Source organism: Pogona vitticeps, chromosome 3 (genome assembly GCF_051106095.1).
Source record: "Pogona vitticeps strain Pit_001003342236 chromosome 3, PviZW2.1, whole genome shotgun sequence".
Lineage (NCBI taxonomy): Eukaryota > Metazoa > Chordata > Lepidosauria > Squamata > Agamidae > Pogona > Pogona vitticeps.
Window position 1 is genome coordinate 254,462,449 of NC_135785.1, and position 17,660 is coordinate 254,480,108.

Sequence of the window (17,660 nt, forward strand, 5' to 3'; positions counted from 1 at the left end):
TTCTGTGCATTTCCTATGGGTCTTGCAAATTTGATTGCTTTTATTCCCTCCCCCACCTTTGGCCGGAAGGGATTAATCGTGTTTCCAATGAGTCTTGCAGTGATTTTTTTTTTGGTGATTTTTTTCCTTCGGGTGGAACGGATTAATTGCATTTCAATGCATTCCTATGGGAAATGGTGCTTCGACTTATGACCATTTTGAGTTACGTCCATCTTCTGGAACGTATTATGGTCGTAAGTCGAGACACCACTGCCAACAGCTGTGAGGTGCACCCCATCCTCAGCCAAAAGACAATCTTTGTGAAATAGCAGACCGTGGATCAAGAAGCCAAATCGTTCCTGGCGGCACCACCTGTGGAGCCAGTTGTTCACGTCCATTATTCTTCTACCCCCTTAGTGGGCCAGGGAGGAGAGATGAGATTACGACCTGCACACCCAGGTCCTTCAGCTTCCTACCCATAGCCTCGTAATCCTTTGTGATGTCCTGCGAACTATGCCTTGCGGTGTCATTGGTTCCCACATGAACCAAAAGGAAGGAGTAAGAGTCGGTGGGCTTAATGAGTCTTGTCCATCTCTCTGTTACATCACGAATTTTGGCTCCAAGGAGATACCGATTCATCTTGTCAGGCTTGCAGATCGTGGCTGCTGTTCCTCCGAGCAAGGAGCCCCCAACCACCATAACTTGTCTCTTCTGAAGCTTGGTAGGGGACACTTCATTTACAATTTATTTATTTATTTATTTATTTATTTATTTATTTATTTATTTATTTATTTATTTATTTATTTATTTATTTATTTATTTATTTATATCCCACCTATCTAGCCGGTGAAGACCACTCTAGGCAGCTAACAACGTAAAATAGAACAATAAATATATATAAAACAGTATTACATAAAATAGACGTAATAAAAGAGGCAAATGGGGGGAGGGGGAAGGGCATCAGGGATTGACTGGAGGGAAGGCCTGCCGAAACATCCATGTTTTAAGTTGGGTTTTAAATCTACCCAGCATGGGGGCCTCGCGAATCTTCGGAGGAAGGTTATTCCAGAGGCGAGGAGCCACCGCCGAGAAGGCCCGATTTCTTGTCTTTTCCTTCCGGGCCTCCCTCGGCGTCAGGCTCCTCAGCCTCACCTCCTGGCTCGCACGAGTGACACGGGTAGATCTTGGTGGAAGCAGGCGTTCCGCCAGATATCGAGGCCCTAAACCAGATGGTTCCTGGGTCCTCTGGAGATTCTCTGCAGGCTGACACTGCTGCTCTTGCTGCTGTTCCATTTCCTGATTAATAAGGGAGAGAGGCTGGAATCTCTTCTGTAACTCCAAACTCTCTGTAAGGTTCTTGGGCCTTCTACTTCTGTGTGCGATATTCCTCCACGTGTCTGCCTCCTGTATTTGTGAACTGACTTCCTCCTCAATGAAGTTCTCCATGTGTTTTGTATGGAAGATGGTCTTCACTGCCCCATCCAAGAAATCCTCATCCCCCCTAGTAATCCAAAGATTAGAAACATGGGCCTCCAGCTTCTATGTTGTACGGCAAAGTGAGGCAGCTACCTCCGACAGCTGTTTTGGGGAGTCAAGAAGGCTGCAAATGTTGGGGTGTTTGTTGTTGTTTGTTTGTTTAAAACAAAGAGTATCTGTCATTGTATTTTACTGACTTGAAGTCAGTGGCTTAGGTCTGGCTGCAAAGCCAGATGATGGGAGTTCAATTCTCCACTTTGCCTCCTTGATAGGAGCTGGAGTCGATGATACATAGGGTGTCTTCCAGCTCTGCAGTTCAAATGTGATTATCATATTATTATTGTGGCCTTTTTCTTTATTTACCTCAAGGGCCAGAATAATGTGTACAGCCTTCCAGAGGCCATACTGGAGTAGGCTGACCAAAAAGGCACAGAGAAAGCATACAATCCTTTGATCATAGATACAGTGGTGCCTCGCTTAGCGATGTTAATCCGTTCCAGGAAAAACGTTGCTAACGTGTTTAATGCGTTTTTATGGGCTTAAAAACTGACCTTATGCGAAGACCCGCCATAGGGGCAACTATTTTTAGTGCCTCTAAAGTGAGGCAAAACAGCAGGTGGCCATTTTGTTTTTCCAGTGGCCATTTTGGAACCACCGATCAGCTGTGCAAAAAGGGTCGCTTTGCCATGATCTCTTCCCCACGATCATCGCAAAGCGATTTTTCCCCATAGGGGTCATTGGTAAGCGATCAGTCTGGCAATGGCCAAAACCCCATCGCTAAGCGATTTCATCGCTCAATGGAGTGATCGCTAAGCGAGGCACCACTGTATCTTTATGAGGCAATGTGTCACTAAGGTGAACAGAAGATAGTGGTATGTGTGATATGAAATGCAGAAAGTATCAAAAGATATTCAGATAGATGAGATAATGTGATACCACTATTACTAGAGTCTGGCTCAGTTCCCATGGTAAACTCAGAGTCATTTCTGGTCTCTTGAGCTCACCGGATGAAAAGCATATAGGTACATCATGGTACATGTACACCTTAATGAATGCATTGATTAATACTTCACTTTTCCATAAAAATTTTGCTTAGTGCATCTGCCAATAATAAAAGGAAAACGATGAACAAAATCTTAGTTAAAATACTGTACCATAAAAAATTTAAGACATAACTATAAAAGACAAAGCATTCATCCAGCTGTTTAGACTCCATTCTGCAGCAGAGAAACCTCAAGTCAAAAGTCTGCCTTAATAACAGTGTATTCGGCTGGCAGCAAAATGACTGGATAAGAAAAAGGGAGCAGACATTGCCTTCCATTGGCAGGGAGTTCCATAGTCTAGGAGAAGCCACTAAGAAGACCTTACCTTGCCTTCTTACCAACTGATTGATTGCACCCAAAGATGTTAGAGAATGTCTTGGCTTGTTTGGAAAAATGTGGTTTCCTGTAGCTTGGGCCTACGTTGTCTAGGGTTATATAGGGTGCAGTCAACACTTTGAATGGTGCCTAAGAACAGAATGGGAGCCAGTGAAAGTGCAGAAACAATGCAGCCACATGCTTCCTGTCATCAGCCACCACTCAACCCTCTGGTTACAGATTTCTGCATTGCTTCAGGTTTACAAATGCTTTCCAAAGGCAGTCCCATATCATCCTGCTTTAAGGTTGCAACCCTATATTCATTGATCTGGAAGCTAAGCCTTGATCCCAATAGAGCTTCTTTCTTTATAGACATGAGCAGGGTTGCCTTGTGAGGTAGATGTTGGTGGAAGAAGTGTCCAATTTTCCCACCTCTTCTCTCCAAGATGAATTTTCGAGGAATGATGCTATATATGGCTGTCTAGTCGGGAGTGAAAGAGCCCTCTGTCTTTACACATTGTCTTGTCATCTCATCCAAGAATGCTCTCTTATTCTGTTATAATTACATCCTCTTTCCTTTTTTTTTGCTTGCAATATGTTCCAGATGTTCCCTTGGCCTACCTAATAACAAATCCTCTGTATGTCTTCCTCTCCAGAGTGTGTTCAAACTCTTTCCCATCCACCCCATCCCACATTGTCGTAGTGGGAAAAACAGAAAAGCTTTGTTGCTTCTAGGCTTGCATTCCCATGCTGCTATCTATGCCAGTTTCGGAAATGATGGAGTCAAGGGGCAGAGACCTATATAGTGCCCAGAATTTTACAAATTTAAAATAGAGATGATCTTGTAACCTCTGAATTCTCATATCCCTTCAGATCTAGCCCTGCCTGGGAATTTGAAAGTATGTCGGTTTTGTTTTCTGTCCAATTCCACTTTTCTTGTACATCTCAAGTGCTTTTTCTCTTGAATATGTAGGAATGTACAGATTTTTAAACATTGAAAAAGTAAACTGAATTGAACTATGTGTGTACTTGCACCAGTAAAATTCAAAAAATATAGATGTTCCCATCATGGAGAGGACCACATTGCATTTGTCTGCCGTATAGGCAAAGATTCCCCTTGACATTTAGTACAGTCGTGTCCAACTCTAGGGCACGGTGCTATTCCCCATTTCCAAGCCATAGAGCCAGTATTTTGTCCGAAGACAGTTTCCCTGGTCACGTGGCCAGCGCGACCAGACACGAAATGCCATTATGTTCCCACCTTGGTGGTTCCTGTTTATCTGCTTGCATTTGCATGCTTTCAAACTGCTAGGTTGGCAGGAGCTGGGACAAGCGACGGGAACTCACTCTGTCATGTGGATTCAATCTTACGATGGCTGGTCCTCTGACCTTGCAGCACAGAGGCTTCTGCGGTTTAACCCACAGTGCCACCACGGCATATAGGAGTTAAATTTAAAAGCTTCTTGAGAGGAAAATGATGGCAACCCTAATAACAGGAATGGAAACCTACACTTTTAAGAATGAAACCTTCAAAGAATTATCATCCATCCCTAGCTGTAATGATGGCTAAGAAGAAGAGTGACTTGTCGGGGGAGTCCAGCTGTGTGCAACACAGAGAAGATGGTGACTTAGATTTTTTAATGATTTTCTTTTCAGTTGAATCAACAGAACAAGACCTGTTCTTGGTCAAGGTTCACCTTTAGTACACCTTTATATACAATGAGAACACCATAGTTGTAGTACTTAAGTATTTGCTTAAGTTTCTCTTAAATATTATTTATGGTAGAAATTCAGAAGACACACACACACACACACACACACAGAGAGAGAGAGAGAGAGAGAGAGAGAGAGGCATGCTTTCTTTATATATGAGAAGTCCTTTTGACAAAGGCAAACGTGGTAAGCTAATGGAATAGTTGGCAAACAAAAATCTCGATTCCAGAGATATTTGGTAGCTGGCGTTGGGAACACAAAGCTTTAAAAAAATGTTGAAGATCAGCTGAGAGGGGGCATAGAGATACAAAGGGGAACATAACAAGGATGTAGAGTTTCACCACTGCTTTTCAACTGAAATATCCTTAGAGAAGAACTTGCTGATTCAAATGATACTATCATTGTCAATGAATATATTATCACCATCTGCTGTGTAGAGAATAACAGTATTACTAGCTGCCAGTGGGCCAGAAAGGGTGCTCAGTGGAGTCAGTGAAATGTGTGATGAATACAATCTAAAAATGAATGTTAAGAAAATCAAGTTCATTATATTACGTAAAAAACAAGCAGACTAAGAACTACTGTTAAAGATCCAAAATGGATCTTTACTGTTAAAGATCCAAAGATACCATATGGAATATGGTAATGAATATTTGTTGTTTTTGTTTAGTTGTTAAATCATGTCCACTCTTCATGACCCCATGGATCAGAGCACACCAGGCCCTCCTGTCTTCCACGGCCTCCCGGAGTTGGGTCAAATTCATGTTGGTCGCTTCGATGACACTGTCCAACCATCTTGTCCTCTGTTGTCCCCTTCTCCTCTTGCCTCCATATCTTCCCCTTCTATTTGCCAGGAGGTGATGGGACCAGTAGCCATGATCTTAGTTTTTTTGATGTTGAGCTCCAGACCATTTTTGCGCTCTCCTCTTTCACCCTCATTAAGAGGTTCTTTAATTCCTCCTCACTTTCTGCCATCTGAGTGGTATTATCTTCATATCTGAGGTTGTTGATATTTCTTCCGGCAATCTTAATTCTGGTTTGGAATGCATGCAGTCCAACCTTTTGCATGATGTACAGTGGTGCCTTGCAAGATGAAAACAATTGCTAGCGTGTGAAATGAGTGCAATTGTACGGTAGTTGGAGCATTCTTTGGCACTGCCCTTCTTTGGGACTGGAATGTAGATTGATCTTTTCCAATCCTCTTGCCACTGCTAAGTTTTCCAAACTTGCTGCCATATTGAGTGTAGCACCTTAGCAGCATTATCTTTTAAGATTTTAAATAGTTCAACTGGAATGCCATCACCTCCACTGGCCTTGTTGTTAGCCTGGCTTTCTAAGGCCCACTTCACTCTCCAGGATGTCTGGCTCAAGGTCAGCAACCACACTATCTGGGTTGTCTGGGACATCCAAATCATTCTGGCATAATTCCTCTGTGTATTCTTGCCACCTCTTCTTGATGTCTTCTGCTTCTGTTAGGTCCCTTCCATTCTTGTCCTTTATCATGTCCATCTTTGCACAAAAGGTTCCTTTAATATCTCAAATTTTCTTGAACAGATCTCTGGTTTTTCCCTTTCTATTATTTCCTTCTATTTCTTTGCACTGTTCATTTAAGAAGGCCCTCTTGTCTTTCCTTGCTATTCTTTGGAAGTCAGAATTCAATTTTCTGTAACTTTCCCTATCTCCCCTGCATTTTGTTTCCCTTCTCTTTTCTGCTATTTGTAAGGCCTCGTTGGACAGCCACTTTGCTTTCTTGCATTTCCTTTTCTTTGGGATGGTTTTTGTTGCTGAGAATGTGCTGATTTTTCTGGCAATGATGAGCTTCCTTTTTCAACTCAGAATTTCTTGGGCTTGCTTTTAGAGCAAAGTTGGAGCATTCAGAGATTCGACTCTGTAGCTGTTTGCTTTGGGTTAAAAAAATGTACTGGAGACTTGATCCTTTCACTGAGCTGTTCAATATAGGATCTATGGAATTGTGTAACAGTGTTAAGTGTATTCAGAATCCAGTGCTAACTATAGACAGGAACACAGGGTCAGGAGGAGATGCTGTTGAACTGTACTATTCCAGAATGGGAGTGAGAAATAACATGTGAATATTTTAACTACTTCTTATTCTCCTTCTTCATTTATTTCCTGCAGTTAGAAAACCATTGTGTGACATAAATGGGTAGTTTGCAGTCTTTTTTGTTGCTGCATTTAAGAACAAAAATCTATGAAGTAGCATTTTTTTGAGATGGCCCAATCACGCACCCCTCCTCGCTGTTGGAAACACAGGCTAACAGGGGTGGGAGGCAGAATTCTACGGATGGTGTGTTTTTAGCTTTTTAAGAGAGTTTTCAGGCCTGCCAAACAGCTTACATGGCTATTAGGAAGAGCTAAGTGGCTGCAAATGCCATTGGAGATCTTTGGAAATCAGATTTTTTAGGATTGCTGGGCAGTTTGTGTGGGTGATGCTAGCATGTCTTCCAACAGGGAGAATGTCACATTCACGCAGCATTTGCCAGAGCAGGGAGGTTTTAAATACTTGCCCAGTCCAATGAGGGAGCAGTGGGGAACTGGGTCACAGCTCTATATATTTATGTGTGCTCCCCAGTGGATTCCAGAATCTCTCTCTGAATTTTTGGTTTTCATTTGAAAATAAAGAAAAAAATAAGCCTTTAATACTCTTTTTTATTTTCTGAGCTCTAAGCAAAAAAGCTCAGGAGTTATTCTGTAAAGTGAGGTAAGAGACCATAGCATATGCTTTTCGGCAGAAGACATGAAACCAGTTTACTAGCATTTCCAGTGGTCTTTTATTATTATGTGCATGAGTCAAACTTGACTAGGAATTTCTCAGCTTCTATGATCCACCCCCCTCCAAACCAACATCTTTAGAGGACTCTGGAAGTTGTGATCCGAAATGCAATTTTCCCAAGCTCTCACTTTTGTATGAAACCTTGCAATCTTTGCATCTTTCTTTCGGCTTTTTTTTTTGTCCTAATGAAATAGGTTTTGTGTTTCTTCCCTCCTCCTGATCCTTTTTTATTATTGCATGGATAAATATATCTTCCCTCGTCAACGACATTTTCAAAGGCTGTTCACTCACAACCTCGCCTATCCCGATTCTAATCCTGGTGGTTTTTGTTCAGCTAGGATTGTGCCTCAGCAGAGCCTCGGCATCGGTCCTTAACCTCAACTGCAGCCTTGTCTTACTGCCCATGTGCCGGATTCTCCTGGCCTTTCTCCGGGGATCTCGGAAGGTAAGAGCGATCTGTCTGGAAATAGTGCCATGATTTGAGCTTATAGTAGGGACGTGGTGGTGCTGTGAGGGATGTGGTGGCGCTGCGGGCTAAACCGCAGAAGCCTTGCTGCAGAAGACCAGCAGTCATAAGATCGAATCCACGCAACGGAGTGAGCGCCCGTCGCTTGTCCCAGCTCCCGCCAACCTAGTGGTTCGAAAGCATGCAAATGCAAGTAGATAAATAGGGACCACTTCGGTGGGAAGGTAACAGTGTTCAGTGTCTAAGTCGCACTGGCCATGTGACCACAGAAGATTGTCTTCGGACAAAACGCTGGCTCTGTGGCTTGGAAACGGGGATGAGCACCGCCCCCTAGAGTCGAACATGACTGGACAAAAATTGTCAAAGGGAACCTTTACCTTTACCTTGAGCTTATAGTGCCTCATGGGGTGTCAAGAGATGAGTTCCAAACAGATTTTAGAAAAGTTATATATTTTGAACTATAGCTCTGAGGGTGCATCACCAGCAAGACAACTAGGATTCTGGGGTCTGTCATCCCAAAAGTCCACCTTGCTCCTTCCCCTTCATTACCGATTTCAAGCAACCCTCACCTCTTCTCTAAGGAGCCATAAATGAGACTCAAGGAAGGCTCAGGAGAGAAAGTTTTGTGAAAGAATGAAAGAAGTGGAAGTTAGAAAAAAATTCTCCAGTTTTTTGGGCCCCATGCTCCATCAGCCACCCCTGCTGTAGGGTTTTGATGTGTGCCCTCAAACCAATGTACAGCCTTTTGCAATTTGGTGTCCTCCAGATCCCACTAGCCCCAGACTCAGTGTTCAGAGATGTTGTGATGTCTAATCTGAAACATCTGAAGAGCACCAATTAATGATGGCCCCTATCTTTCTCCCTAAAGGGCTTCATTGGCCTATATAAAACTTGCCCCCTTATCTTTCCACCAGCCTTTGAAGCAGGTTAGATTGAGAACGGATGTCTGAACATTCTGTCCTGTGTGTCGTCCTTTCTCTGTTGTGGACAAGACAGGGAGCTTAAGAATTCTTGGCATGGTGTCATGGGCTCTAGTGCCTTCTCCAGTAGGAAGCCAACCTGTTCGACCCTGTCTCAGCCTAACTCACTTCACAGGTTTGTTGTGAAGCACAAAGAAAGAACCTTGGATTTTTTTATTTAAAAAGGTGGAGGGAACCCCAAAATATACCCAATTCACTCTTAGCTAGATGGTATAAAACAAATGACTTTTCAAGCAACCCACGCTATACAAATATAAACAGCAGCTGCTTAATAAATGTCTCATCTGTAGCAATCAAATGTGACCTGCTATAGAAGACAGGTTGGCTGTTCATGCTGGGAAAGGTTCAATCACAAAAACACTGTTATCAGCCATCCGTTTGGTTATTTCTTTATTTATTTTGTGTTCTTGTGTGCTGCCCGGTTTTGTGACAAGCACTACTCTTGAGTGGTTTACAATGGAAAAATATTCCCGTGGATAACATGAACCAACAACAGAATCAACAGTGAACAATCATGTAAGAAAAAGGGACAAAGAAACCAAAATCTAATAATACTTAACGTGAAGCCTAAAGGATTGGTGGGACTGATGATTTGAATATGTCAGAACTCAAGGAAGAATGTCCTTAAAAGCTTCTTTGGACATCGCTGTCTTGAGCATCCTTTTGAAGGCTGGGAGGGAAGTGGGGCCCAGTAAAGCTTAGTCCCCCTTCTACCCATGTGTCACTGTTTACCCATCAGAGGTACAACTATGGAAAGCCCAGCAGCCATTTTTCCATCTCCTTCTGCAGCAGACCTGGCGAAAGTGCGTCCCGAGGGCCACATACGGCCTGCGAGCCGCTCCTGTCCAGCCCACCTTCTGAAGATCAAAACCATTTATAGCTTTTCTTCTAAAGTTGATCAGTTGCTTATCTTTAACATACCACCAAAAAACCTCTTTAGTATTTGTGAAAATGAACCAGTTTAAAATAAAAACAATCATAACATCACAGTTTCATTTTATTTTTAAGTAAAGTTGGTTCGGCCCCCGAACACAGTTCAGATTTTTCATGTCCCCCCCCCCCCGAAATTAATTGCCCACCCCTGCTCTGAAATCTGCAACTCTCCACTTGGTTGATACGGGAAGCGACTGTACCAGCACTTGTCTTTCCGTTTTAAGGCTGTTTGGACCCCACAAAAGTCACCAAAGGTCCTGAAATAGCCTGAAAAATGAAGTATCACATCCCCTAGAAGTTTTGGACAGCCATAACGCTCCCACCGCCTTGCCTTAGTTGAACTAGTGCTTCATGAAAAAGGAGTGACATCTCTGCCTTCTTCTTTTCCCAGATGCCCAGCCGGAAAGCCAGGAGGCTGCTGGATAAGAGCAAAACTTTCCACGTGACGTGCGGTGTGATGATATGCATCTTCTCAGGTGCGTTGCTCTGGAGCTAGGAGAGCAGCCACGAAGCACGCATAACTTTGCAAGCGCTCTCTGGTTTTTCTTCAGCTGTACATGAGAGGGTACTCTTGTTCCATATTTCTCCCTGGAAACCTGTGAATATTTTCTCAATTTCTTGTCGTCTCTTTGAGCCGAGGAGGTCTCCATCGGGGTGCGCGAGGATCCTGGCCCTGAAGGCTTGTCTTTTTATCTTGCATGTACAATCCTGCCGAAAGCTTACTGGTACAGAACTGGTCCCTGGATCAAGTGCAGCCAATTTAAACAAAGCAGCACAGAGCTTGCTTCAGAGAGGGTCGAGCCGTAGACAGATTTTTTTCTCTGTGTAGCCGATGCCTGACAGATATTGAGGGCCTCTTTTCTAACCTACTGTCTCATCAATTCTAGCTCTTTGTCTCCTTTGAAAAAGCCTTATTTGCTTTCAAAATAGGTTGACACAAGTTCCAGTTTAATCTTATTTTTAAGAGTGGTGGAAGGACAGAATATACCACATGTATGATTGTTCTATCCTCCCAACAGAGGAGAACAGCCACAGGAAGAGATGATAGGGTGGTTTTGCTGCCCCCCAGGATCTGCAACCAGAGGCAGTTGCCTCACTGCATTGGAGGAGGGAGATGATGATAGTAGGATTTAGCACCAGAGGGTCCCTGATAATGCTGACCAGCTGCCATTCTGTTATTACTGACAGTGGATGAGTAGTTTTGTGTGTGTGTGTGTGTGTGTGTGTGTGTGTGTGTGCGTTTGTTTGTTTGTCTATCCCTGCCTTCTTCAAAGGGACCCAAGGTGGTTTACAGCATTAAAAGACAATACAGTGGTGCCTTGCTTGACGATTACCTCGTTAGACAAGGAAATCGCTTGACGATTAGTTTTATGCGATCGCTATTGCAATCGCTAGACGATGACTGAATGGGCTTTTTTCGCTTAACGTTGATCGGTTCCTGGCTTCGGGAACCGATTTTTCGCTTAACAGCGATCAAAAACAGCTGATTGTCGGGTTTCAAAATGGTCACCCGCTGTTCAAAATGGCTCCCTGCTGTGCTTTAGGATGAATTCCTCGCATTACAGGCACTGGAAAATGGCCACCCTATGGAGGATCTTCGCTGGACGCTGAGGTATTTCGCCCATTGGAATGCATTGAACCGGTTTTCAATGCATTTCAATGGGCTTTTTCATTTCACTTGACGAGGATTTCGCTTAACAGCGATTTGAACGGAACGAATTATCCTCATCAAGTCAGGCACCACTGTATTTAAAGCTAAAAACAGCCAGTATACAAATACTAAAAAGGATCAAACAAATGCTACACTAAGAGATGGTCAACAAAAACAATATTAAAAGCAAAGCAAAGTGTGCTGCTTATATACTGCCCCATAGCGCTTCAAGCACTCTCTGGGCAGTTTACAAGTTAATTATGCAGGCTACACATTTCTTCCCCAGCAAGCTGGATACTCATTTTACCGACCTCAGAAGGATAGAAGGCTGAGTCAACCTTGAGCCGGCTACCTGGGATTGAACCCCAGGTCGTGAGCACAGTTTTGGCTGCAGTACAGCGGTTTAACCACTGCGCCACGAGGCTCATAAAAACATATTCAAACCAGTAAGGGGCAACCAACCATTAAAAAACACCACTCAGGCTGCCAGTCACTTGAGGGAAAGCTTACCTAAAGAGAAAGGTCTTTGGTTGCTCACAGAAAGACAACAAAGATGGGGCCAGTCTGGTCTCCTGTGGAAGGGAGTTCCAAAGTCTGGGAGCAGTGACAGAAAAGGCCCTCTCCTGTGTCCCCAACAAACATGACTGTGAAGATGGTGGGACTGAAAGATGATCCTAACACCTACACAGGCTCACGAAGGGAGATGTGGTCTTTGAGATAGCTTGGACCCAAGCCGTTTAAGGGGCTTTATAGGTTAAAACCAGCACTATGAGTTGTGCCTAGAACCGAATCAGCAGCTTCTGAGAGTTTTAGTCCACGAACATCTGGGGACCCAAGGTTGGCAACCATTGAGCTAGAGTCTGCATGCCTTGTATACGTTAAAAAAGAGTTTAAATTCATTTGACAAGGGCTTTCAGTATGAAATATTCAGAGACCTTTTCAGGTGACCTCAGATCTCCCTTCTGTTTCAGTGATTCATGTTGCTGCACACCTGGTGAATGCTTTGAATTTTTCTGTGAATTACAATGAACAGTTTATTGCACTCAATGCAGCCAGCTACCATGGTGAGGTGAGTGAACAGAGCTTCTTCCCTCTTCCCCTCAAAATTGCTGCCTCCTCTCTTTGGATGGCTTTTCACCAGAATACTGTTGGGAATTCAGAAGTGGGAAAGGTTTCAAGGCTATGTAAAAGTTCAACTGGGTTACTCAAAATCTGAGTAATCAGGCATAGTCCTTTGAGTCTATCAAAGAGCTAGATCAAGGATGAGGAAACTAGGTGTAGAACATTCACATTTCTTCGATTTCAGCCCCCAGAATTCACCAGGAATTCACCAAGCCAGAATTCTGGGGACTATAGCTAAAGTCGGACATGACTTAACGAATAAACAACAACAAAATAGCTAAGAAATTGAAGCAATTTGTGCTGCTTACATACCTCCCCTTAGTGTTTAAAGCAATCTCTGGGCAGTTTACAATTTAATTATGCCAGCTACACATTACCAGAGGGACGTGGTGGCGCTGTGGGCTAAACCACAGAAGCCTGTGCTGCAGGGTCAGAAGACCAAGCAGTCGTAAGATCGAATCCACGCGACGGAGTGAGCGCCCGTTGCTTGTCCCAGCTTCCGCCAACCTAGCGGTTCGAAAGCATGCAAATGCGAGTAGATAAATAGGTACCATCTCGGTGGGAAGGTAAACAGCGTTCCGTGTCTAAATCACACTGGCCATGTGACCACGGAAAGATTGTCTTCGGACAAAACGCTGGCTCTATGGCTTGAAGAGCGGGATGAGCGCCGCCCCCTAGAGTCAAACACGACTGGACAAAAATTGTCAAGGGGAATCTTTACCTTTACCTTACACATTACCTCCCCCCCACTCCGAATCCAGCAAGCTGAGCACTCAATTTACTGACTTAGGAAGGATAAAAGGCTGAGGGAACCTCAACCTGGCTACCTGGGATCGAACCCAGGCTGTAAGCAGAGTTTGGTTTTCTGTACTGCAGTTTAACCACTGCACCACTAGGATCCTTAAATTAAATTCCTCACAGGAGTTTTCAGATAAACACAGGTGGATAATGAAGGCTCTGGCAGCCATTATAAAAAGAAGTGGTTGAGAGGGCCAAAGCACCATGGGATCTGCAAGGAATTAGTAGTTTCTTTTCGAGAGAAACTCTGTATACAGCCTAATGGCCAGAGAGACTTCCAGTCTTCCAATCCCTTTCAGTTCCCACAGAGCTGAAACCTTCCCAGCTATTTTCTCACAGACAGATAATGGCTGCTGGATCCATCCTTCTCCATCTATGTTTAATTGAAAACTCCTGTGAGGACTTTGATTACTCAGCGTAAGCCCCCAAAATTCTGTCTTGAGGGTATTCCTAGTGAATTAATTACTAAAGAATAAATAATTAGCTTCCCCGCCCCTAATGAAGCAGTAGTCTCCAGGATGTGGTAAGAGCAGCAGGTAAATTCTGAGGAGAAGATACACCACTGATAGAGCTCTGGGAGGAGGATTTTGTCATGGTGGAGAACCCCATATTTATCAGTATTATTGTTTGATGAATGTGTTTTGAGTACTAGTGGGCACAAAAGGGGTGTATTTAGTTTGAAAAAAGGTTTTACATTTTTAAACAGTTTCCATTACCCGAAGCAGAGTGCAAAAACAACTTGCACAGTCGACAACCAATAAATAAAGAATGCAAATTCGCCTTCTTGGCCCCCACTTCCTTGCCTGCACAGCCCTTGGCCTGCCCGCAAATCTGAAAAATAGCTCTGCCAAGATCACACACACACACACACCCCTGCATGAAAAGGGAGAGAACGTTACCTGTGAATTGAAGCAGACTGTGTAATAGGAAGGTCAGCGTTCCCTTTACAGGAAGCACCACTTGGGCCGAGAATGCTGATGATGTTCTCCCTGGCTGTGCATGCAAAATAATTCATCCTTTCTGTGTCTGCTTTCTAGGATCCCAGGAAACTCCTTTTTGCCACAGGTAAGTCAGCAAAGCTTCCTCAGAATTGCGTGGAATCGGCAAAAAATTTCCAGGCTGCGTTTTGCAAAATCAGGAACGGGACTATTTTCTTTTTTTACCACTGTTCTTGGAGAGGTACCACACTTTTTCCATTTAACAACATTCCCTGCTGAAACTGGCAGCCCTGCCTGTTTTGTTTTAAATGTCCTTATAAAAATAAACAAGCAAATGAATGAGCGCACAAATAAATTACAGTAGCATTTGTTGCACTTTAAAGATGTCACATAGTTGCGGAAGGGAGAAGGATTAACGGAATGGTTTGCCGTACAAATGAAATAAAAGTTCCCAGTTTCCCCCAGATTTGTGTGTTCTCTCTGTGGCTTTCATGCTGCTTGTTTATGTGCAGGATTAATTGGGAACGAGACCCGCTGTGTTCCCAGTGTGCATAAGATTGCAATATTAGCCTAGGATAAATATTAAGGGTTAGAGCCAGACTTAGCCATATTTTAAGAGGGAACCCATGGAAATCAGCTAGCCTGGGGTAATTACCAAGGATTGGATCCAGATAAAATTATAAATAACCTATATCCCATTGATGTCAGTAGGTCTACTCTGAGTATGGCTGTATCTGGATATTTTCTTCTTCTTTTTGTGAAGCTAATCTTGCACTCTCCTCTCCCATCATCCTGGTCGGTCCTACAGTAGAGGTGCTACTAGTTTTCCTTTCTAGCAAGCACTTGGTAAAAACGCCTGGTGGTATTTGGGGTGGTATCTCTCCTATCTGAAATGTTATGGCAGAGAGACATATAGTATTGAGCCCTTCTGTTCAGAAAAAGTTCAGTAGCAAGTAGAATATTCTGTTCTCGGATGTTCTCTACAAGCTGACCCCTCTCTACCTTGGTCAGCCTCTGATCATTTTCAGAAAGATTCCTAGTTATGACTAGACAGGGTGGATGCCAATGCTTTTTTGCATTCTCTGTTTTGCTTTAGGACTCCATTATGTGTTCAGTCATTTAGTCATGTCCGACTCTTCATGACCCCATGGTCCAGAGCACGCCAGGCCCTCCTATCTTCCACCGCCTCCCGGAGTTGTGTCAAATTCATGTTGGTTGCTTTGATGACACTGTCCAACCATCTCATCCTCGGTCGTCCCCTTCTCCTCTTGCCTTCACACTTTCCCAACATCAAAGTCTTTTCCAAGGAGTCTTCTCTTCTCATGAGATGGCCAAAGTACTGGAGCCTCAGCTTCAGGATCTGTCCTTCCAATAGCACTCGGGGTTGATTTCCTGCAGTCCAGGGAACTCTCAAGAGTTTCCTCCAGCACCACAATTCAAAGGCATCAATTCTTCGGCGGTCAGCTTTCTTTATGGTCCAGCTCTCACTTCCGTACAACACTACAGGAAAAACCATAGCTTTGACTATTCGGACTTTTGTTGGCAAGGTGATGCATCTGCTTTTTAAGATGCTGTCAAGGTTTGTCATTGCTTTCCTCCCAAGAAGCAGGCGTCTTTTAATTTCAGGGCTGCTGTCTCCATCTGCAGTGATCATGGAGCCCAAGAAAGTAAAACCTGTCACTGCCTCCATATCTTCCCCTTCTATTTCCCAGGAGGTGATGGGACCAGTGGCCATGATCTTAGTTTTTTTGATGTTGAGTTTCAGACCGTTTTTTGCACTCTCGTCTTTCACCCTCATTACAAGGTTCTTTAGTTCCTCCTCACTTTCCGCCATCAGAGTGGTATCATCTGCATATCGGAGGTTGTTGATATTTCTTCCTGCAATCTTAATTCCAGCTTGGGATTCCTCCAGTCCAGCCTTCCACATGATGTATTCTGCATATAAGTTAAATAAGCAGGGTGACAATATACAGCCTTGTTGTACTCCTTTCCCAATTTTGAACCAATCCGTTGTTCCATATCCAGTTCTAACTGTTGCTTCCTGTCCCACATATAGGTTTCTCAGGAAACAGATGTGGTGAGGCACTCCCATTTCTTTAAGAACTTGCAATAGTTTGTTGTGGTCCACACAGTCAAAGGCTTTTGCATAGTCAATGAAGCAGAAGTAGATATTTTTCTGGAACTCTCTGGCTTTCTCCATAATCCAGCGCAAGTTAGCAATTTGGTCTCGAGTTTCTCTGCCCCTTCGGAATCCCGCTTGTACTTCTGGGATTGCTGCCTTGTCGTGGCGAGGGGGCTTGAGTAACTCAGAGAAGCTATGGGCTATGCCGTGCAGGGCCACCCAAGACGGACAGGTCATAGTGGAGAGTTCTGACTAAACGCAATCCACCTGGGGTAGGAACCGGCAATTCCACTCCAGTATCTTTGCCAAGAATGCCCCATGATCAGAAACAAAAGGACTCCATTATGCATTTTAATTTACTTATTTATTTAAATGTTTTACTCCACCTTTTTCCTTAAAAAGGACCCAAGGTGGCTTACATCATTAAAAAACAATATTCAAAGCTTTAAAAAAAGCCAGTGAGTTTACAAAGGCAGTTTATGTCATTAAAAGACAACATTTAAAACTAAAAACCAGTAAGTATACAAATATTAAAAAGGAGCAAACAAGTACCACTCTGAGAAATAAATACTAATAATGTTGTTGTTGTTGTTGTTTAGTCGTTGTGTCCAACGGTGGAAGTTGGGTGCCACTTTTGCTCCTCCACAACCTCCAGTTTTTGTTGTTGTTTAGTCATTTAATCGTGTCCAACTCTTCGTGACTCCACGGACCAGAGCACACCAGGCCTTCCTGTCTTCCACTGCCTCCCGCAGTTGGGTCAAATTCATGTTGATAGCTTCGATGACACTGTCCAACCATCTCATCCTCTGTCATCCCTTTCTCCTCTTGCCTTCATACTTTCCCAACCTCAGGGTCTTTTCCAGGGAGTCTTCTCTTCTCATGAGATGGCCAAAGTATTGGAGCCTCAGCTTCAGGATCTGTCCTTCCAGTGAGCACTCAGGGTTGATTTCCTTCAGAACAGATATCCAAAATGGATAAATAATAATAACATTTATTTAATAAATACATTACTGGGATGTACAGATCTCCTTGGTTCATGTTGGACATTCTTATCCATTGCTTTGATGGGAGGCAAAAGACCAGTGTGTTCAAGCATGTCAAGCCTTTTCCACTAGAGCTATTTGGCTTGGTTCGTCCCTCTGTCATGAGTTAATCTGTTTTACTAATTGATTACATTTACTTTCTGCCTTTCCACTAGAAATAGCACTCAAGATACTAATAACATTTTTAAAAAACAAGCTAAACAATAAAGCATGAAAATCATGCCCCAAGCAAATTAACCATTAAAATCAGTAAACAGCAGAGTAAGGCTACTGTGAAGAGGTGCCTCCAC

The 17,660-nt window shown here is 43.4% G+C and overlaps 1 protein-coding gene across 2 annotated transcripts in view; it reads left to right on the forward strand.

Moving 5' to 3' along the window:
• The window catches only part of NOX4 (NADPH oxidase 4), a 127,819-nt gene that overhangs the window by 12,369 nt on the left and 97,790 nt on the right, over positions 1 to 17,660 (forward strand). The window contains exons 3-6 of one of the 2 annotated variants that reach the window (XM_072993556.2): positions 7,652 to 7,762; positions 10,088 to 10,172; positions 12,319 to 12,416; positions 14,305 to 14,332. In XM_072993556.2, the coding sequence (XP_072849657.2) occupies positions 7,652 to 7,762; positions 10,088 to 10,172; positions 12,319 to 12,416; positions 14,305 to 14,332 (322 nt within the window). The remainder of the gene's footprint in view (positions 1 to 7,651; positions 7,763 to 10,087; positions 10,173 to 12,318; positions 12,417 to 14,304; positions 14,333 to 17,660) is intronic. The other variant, XM_072993558.2, reaches the window with a different exon arrangement.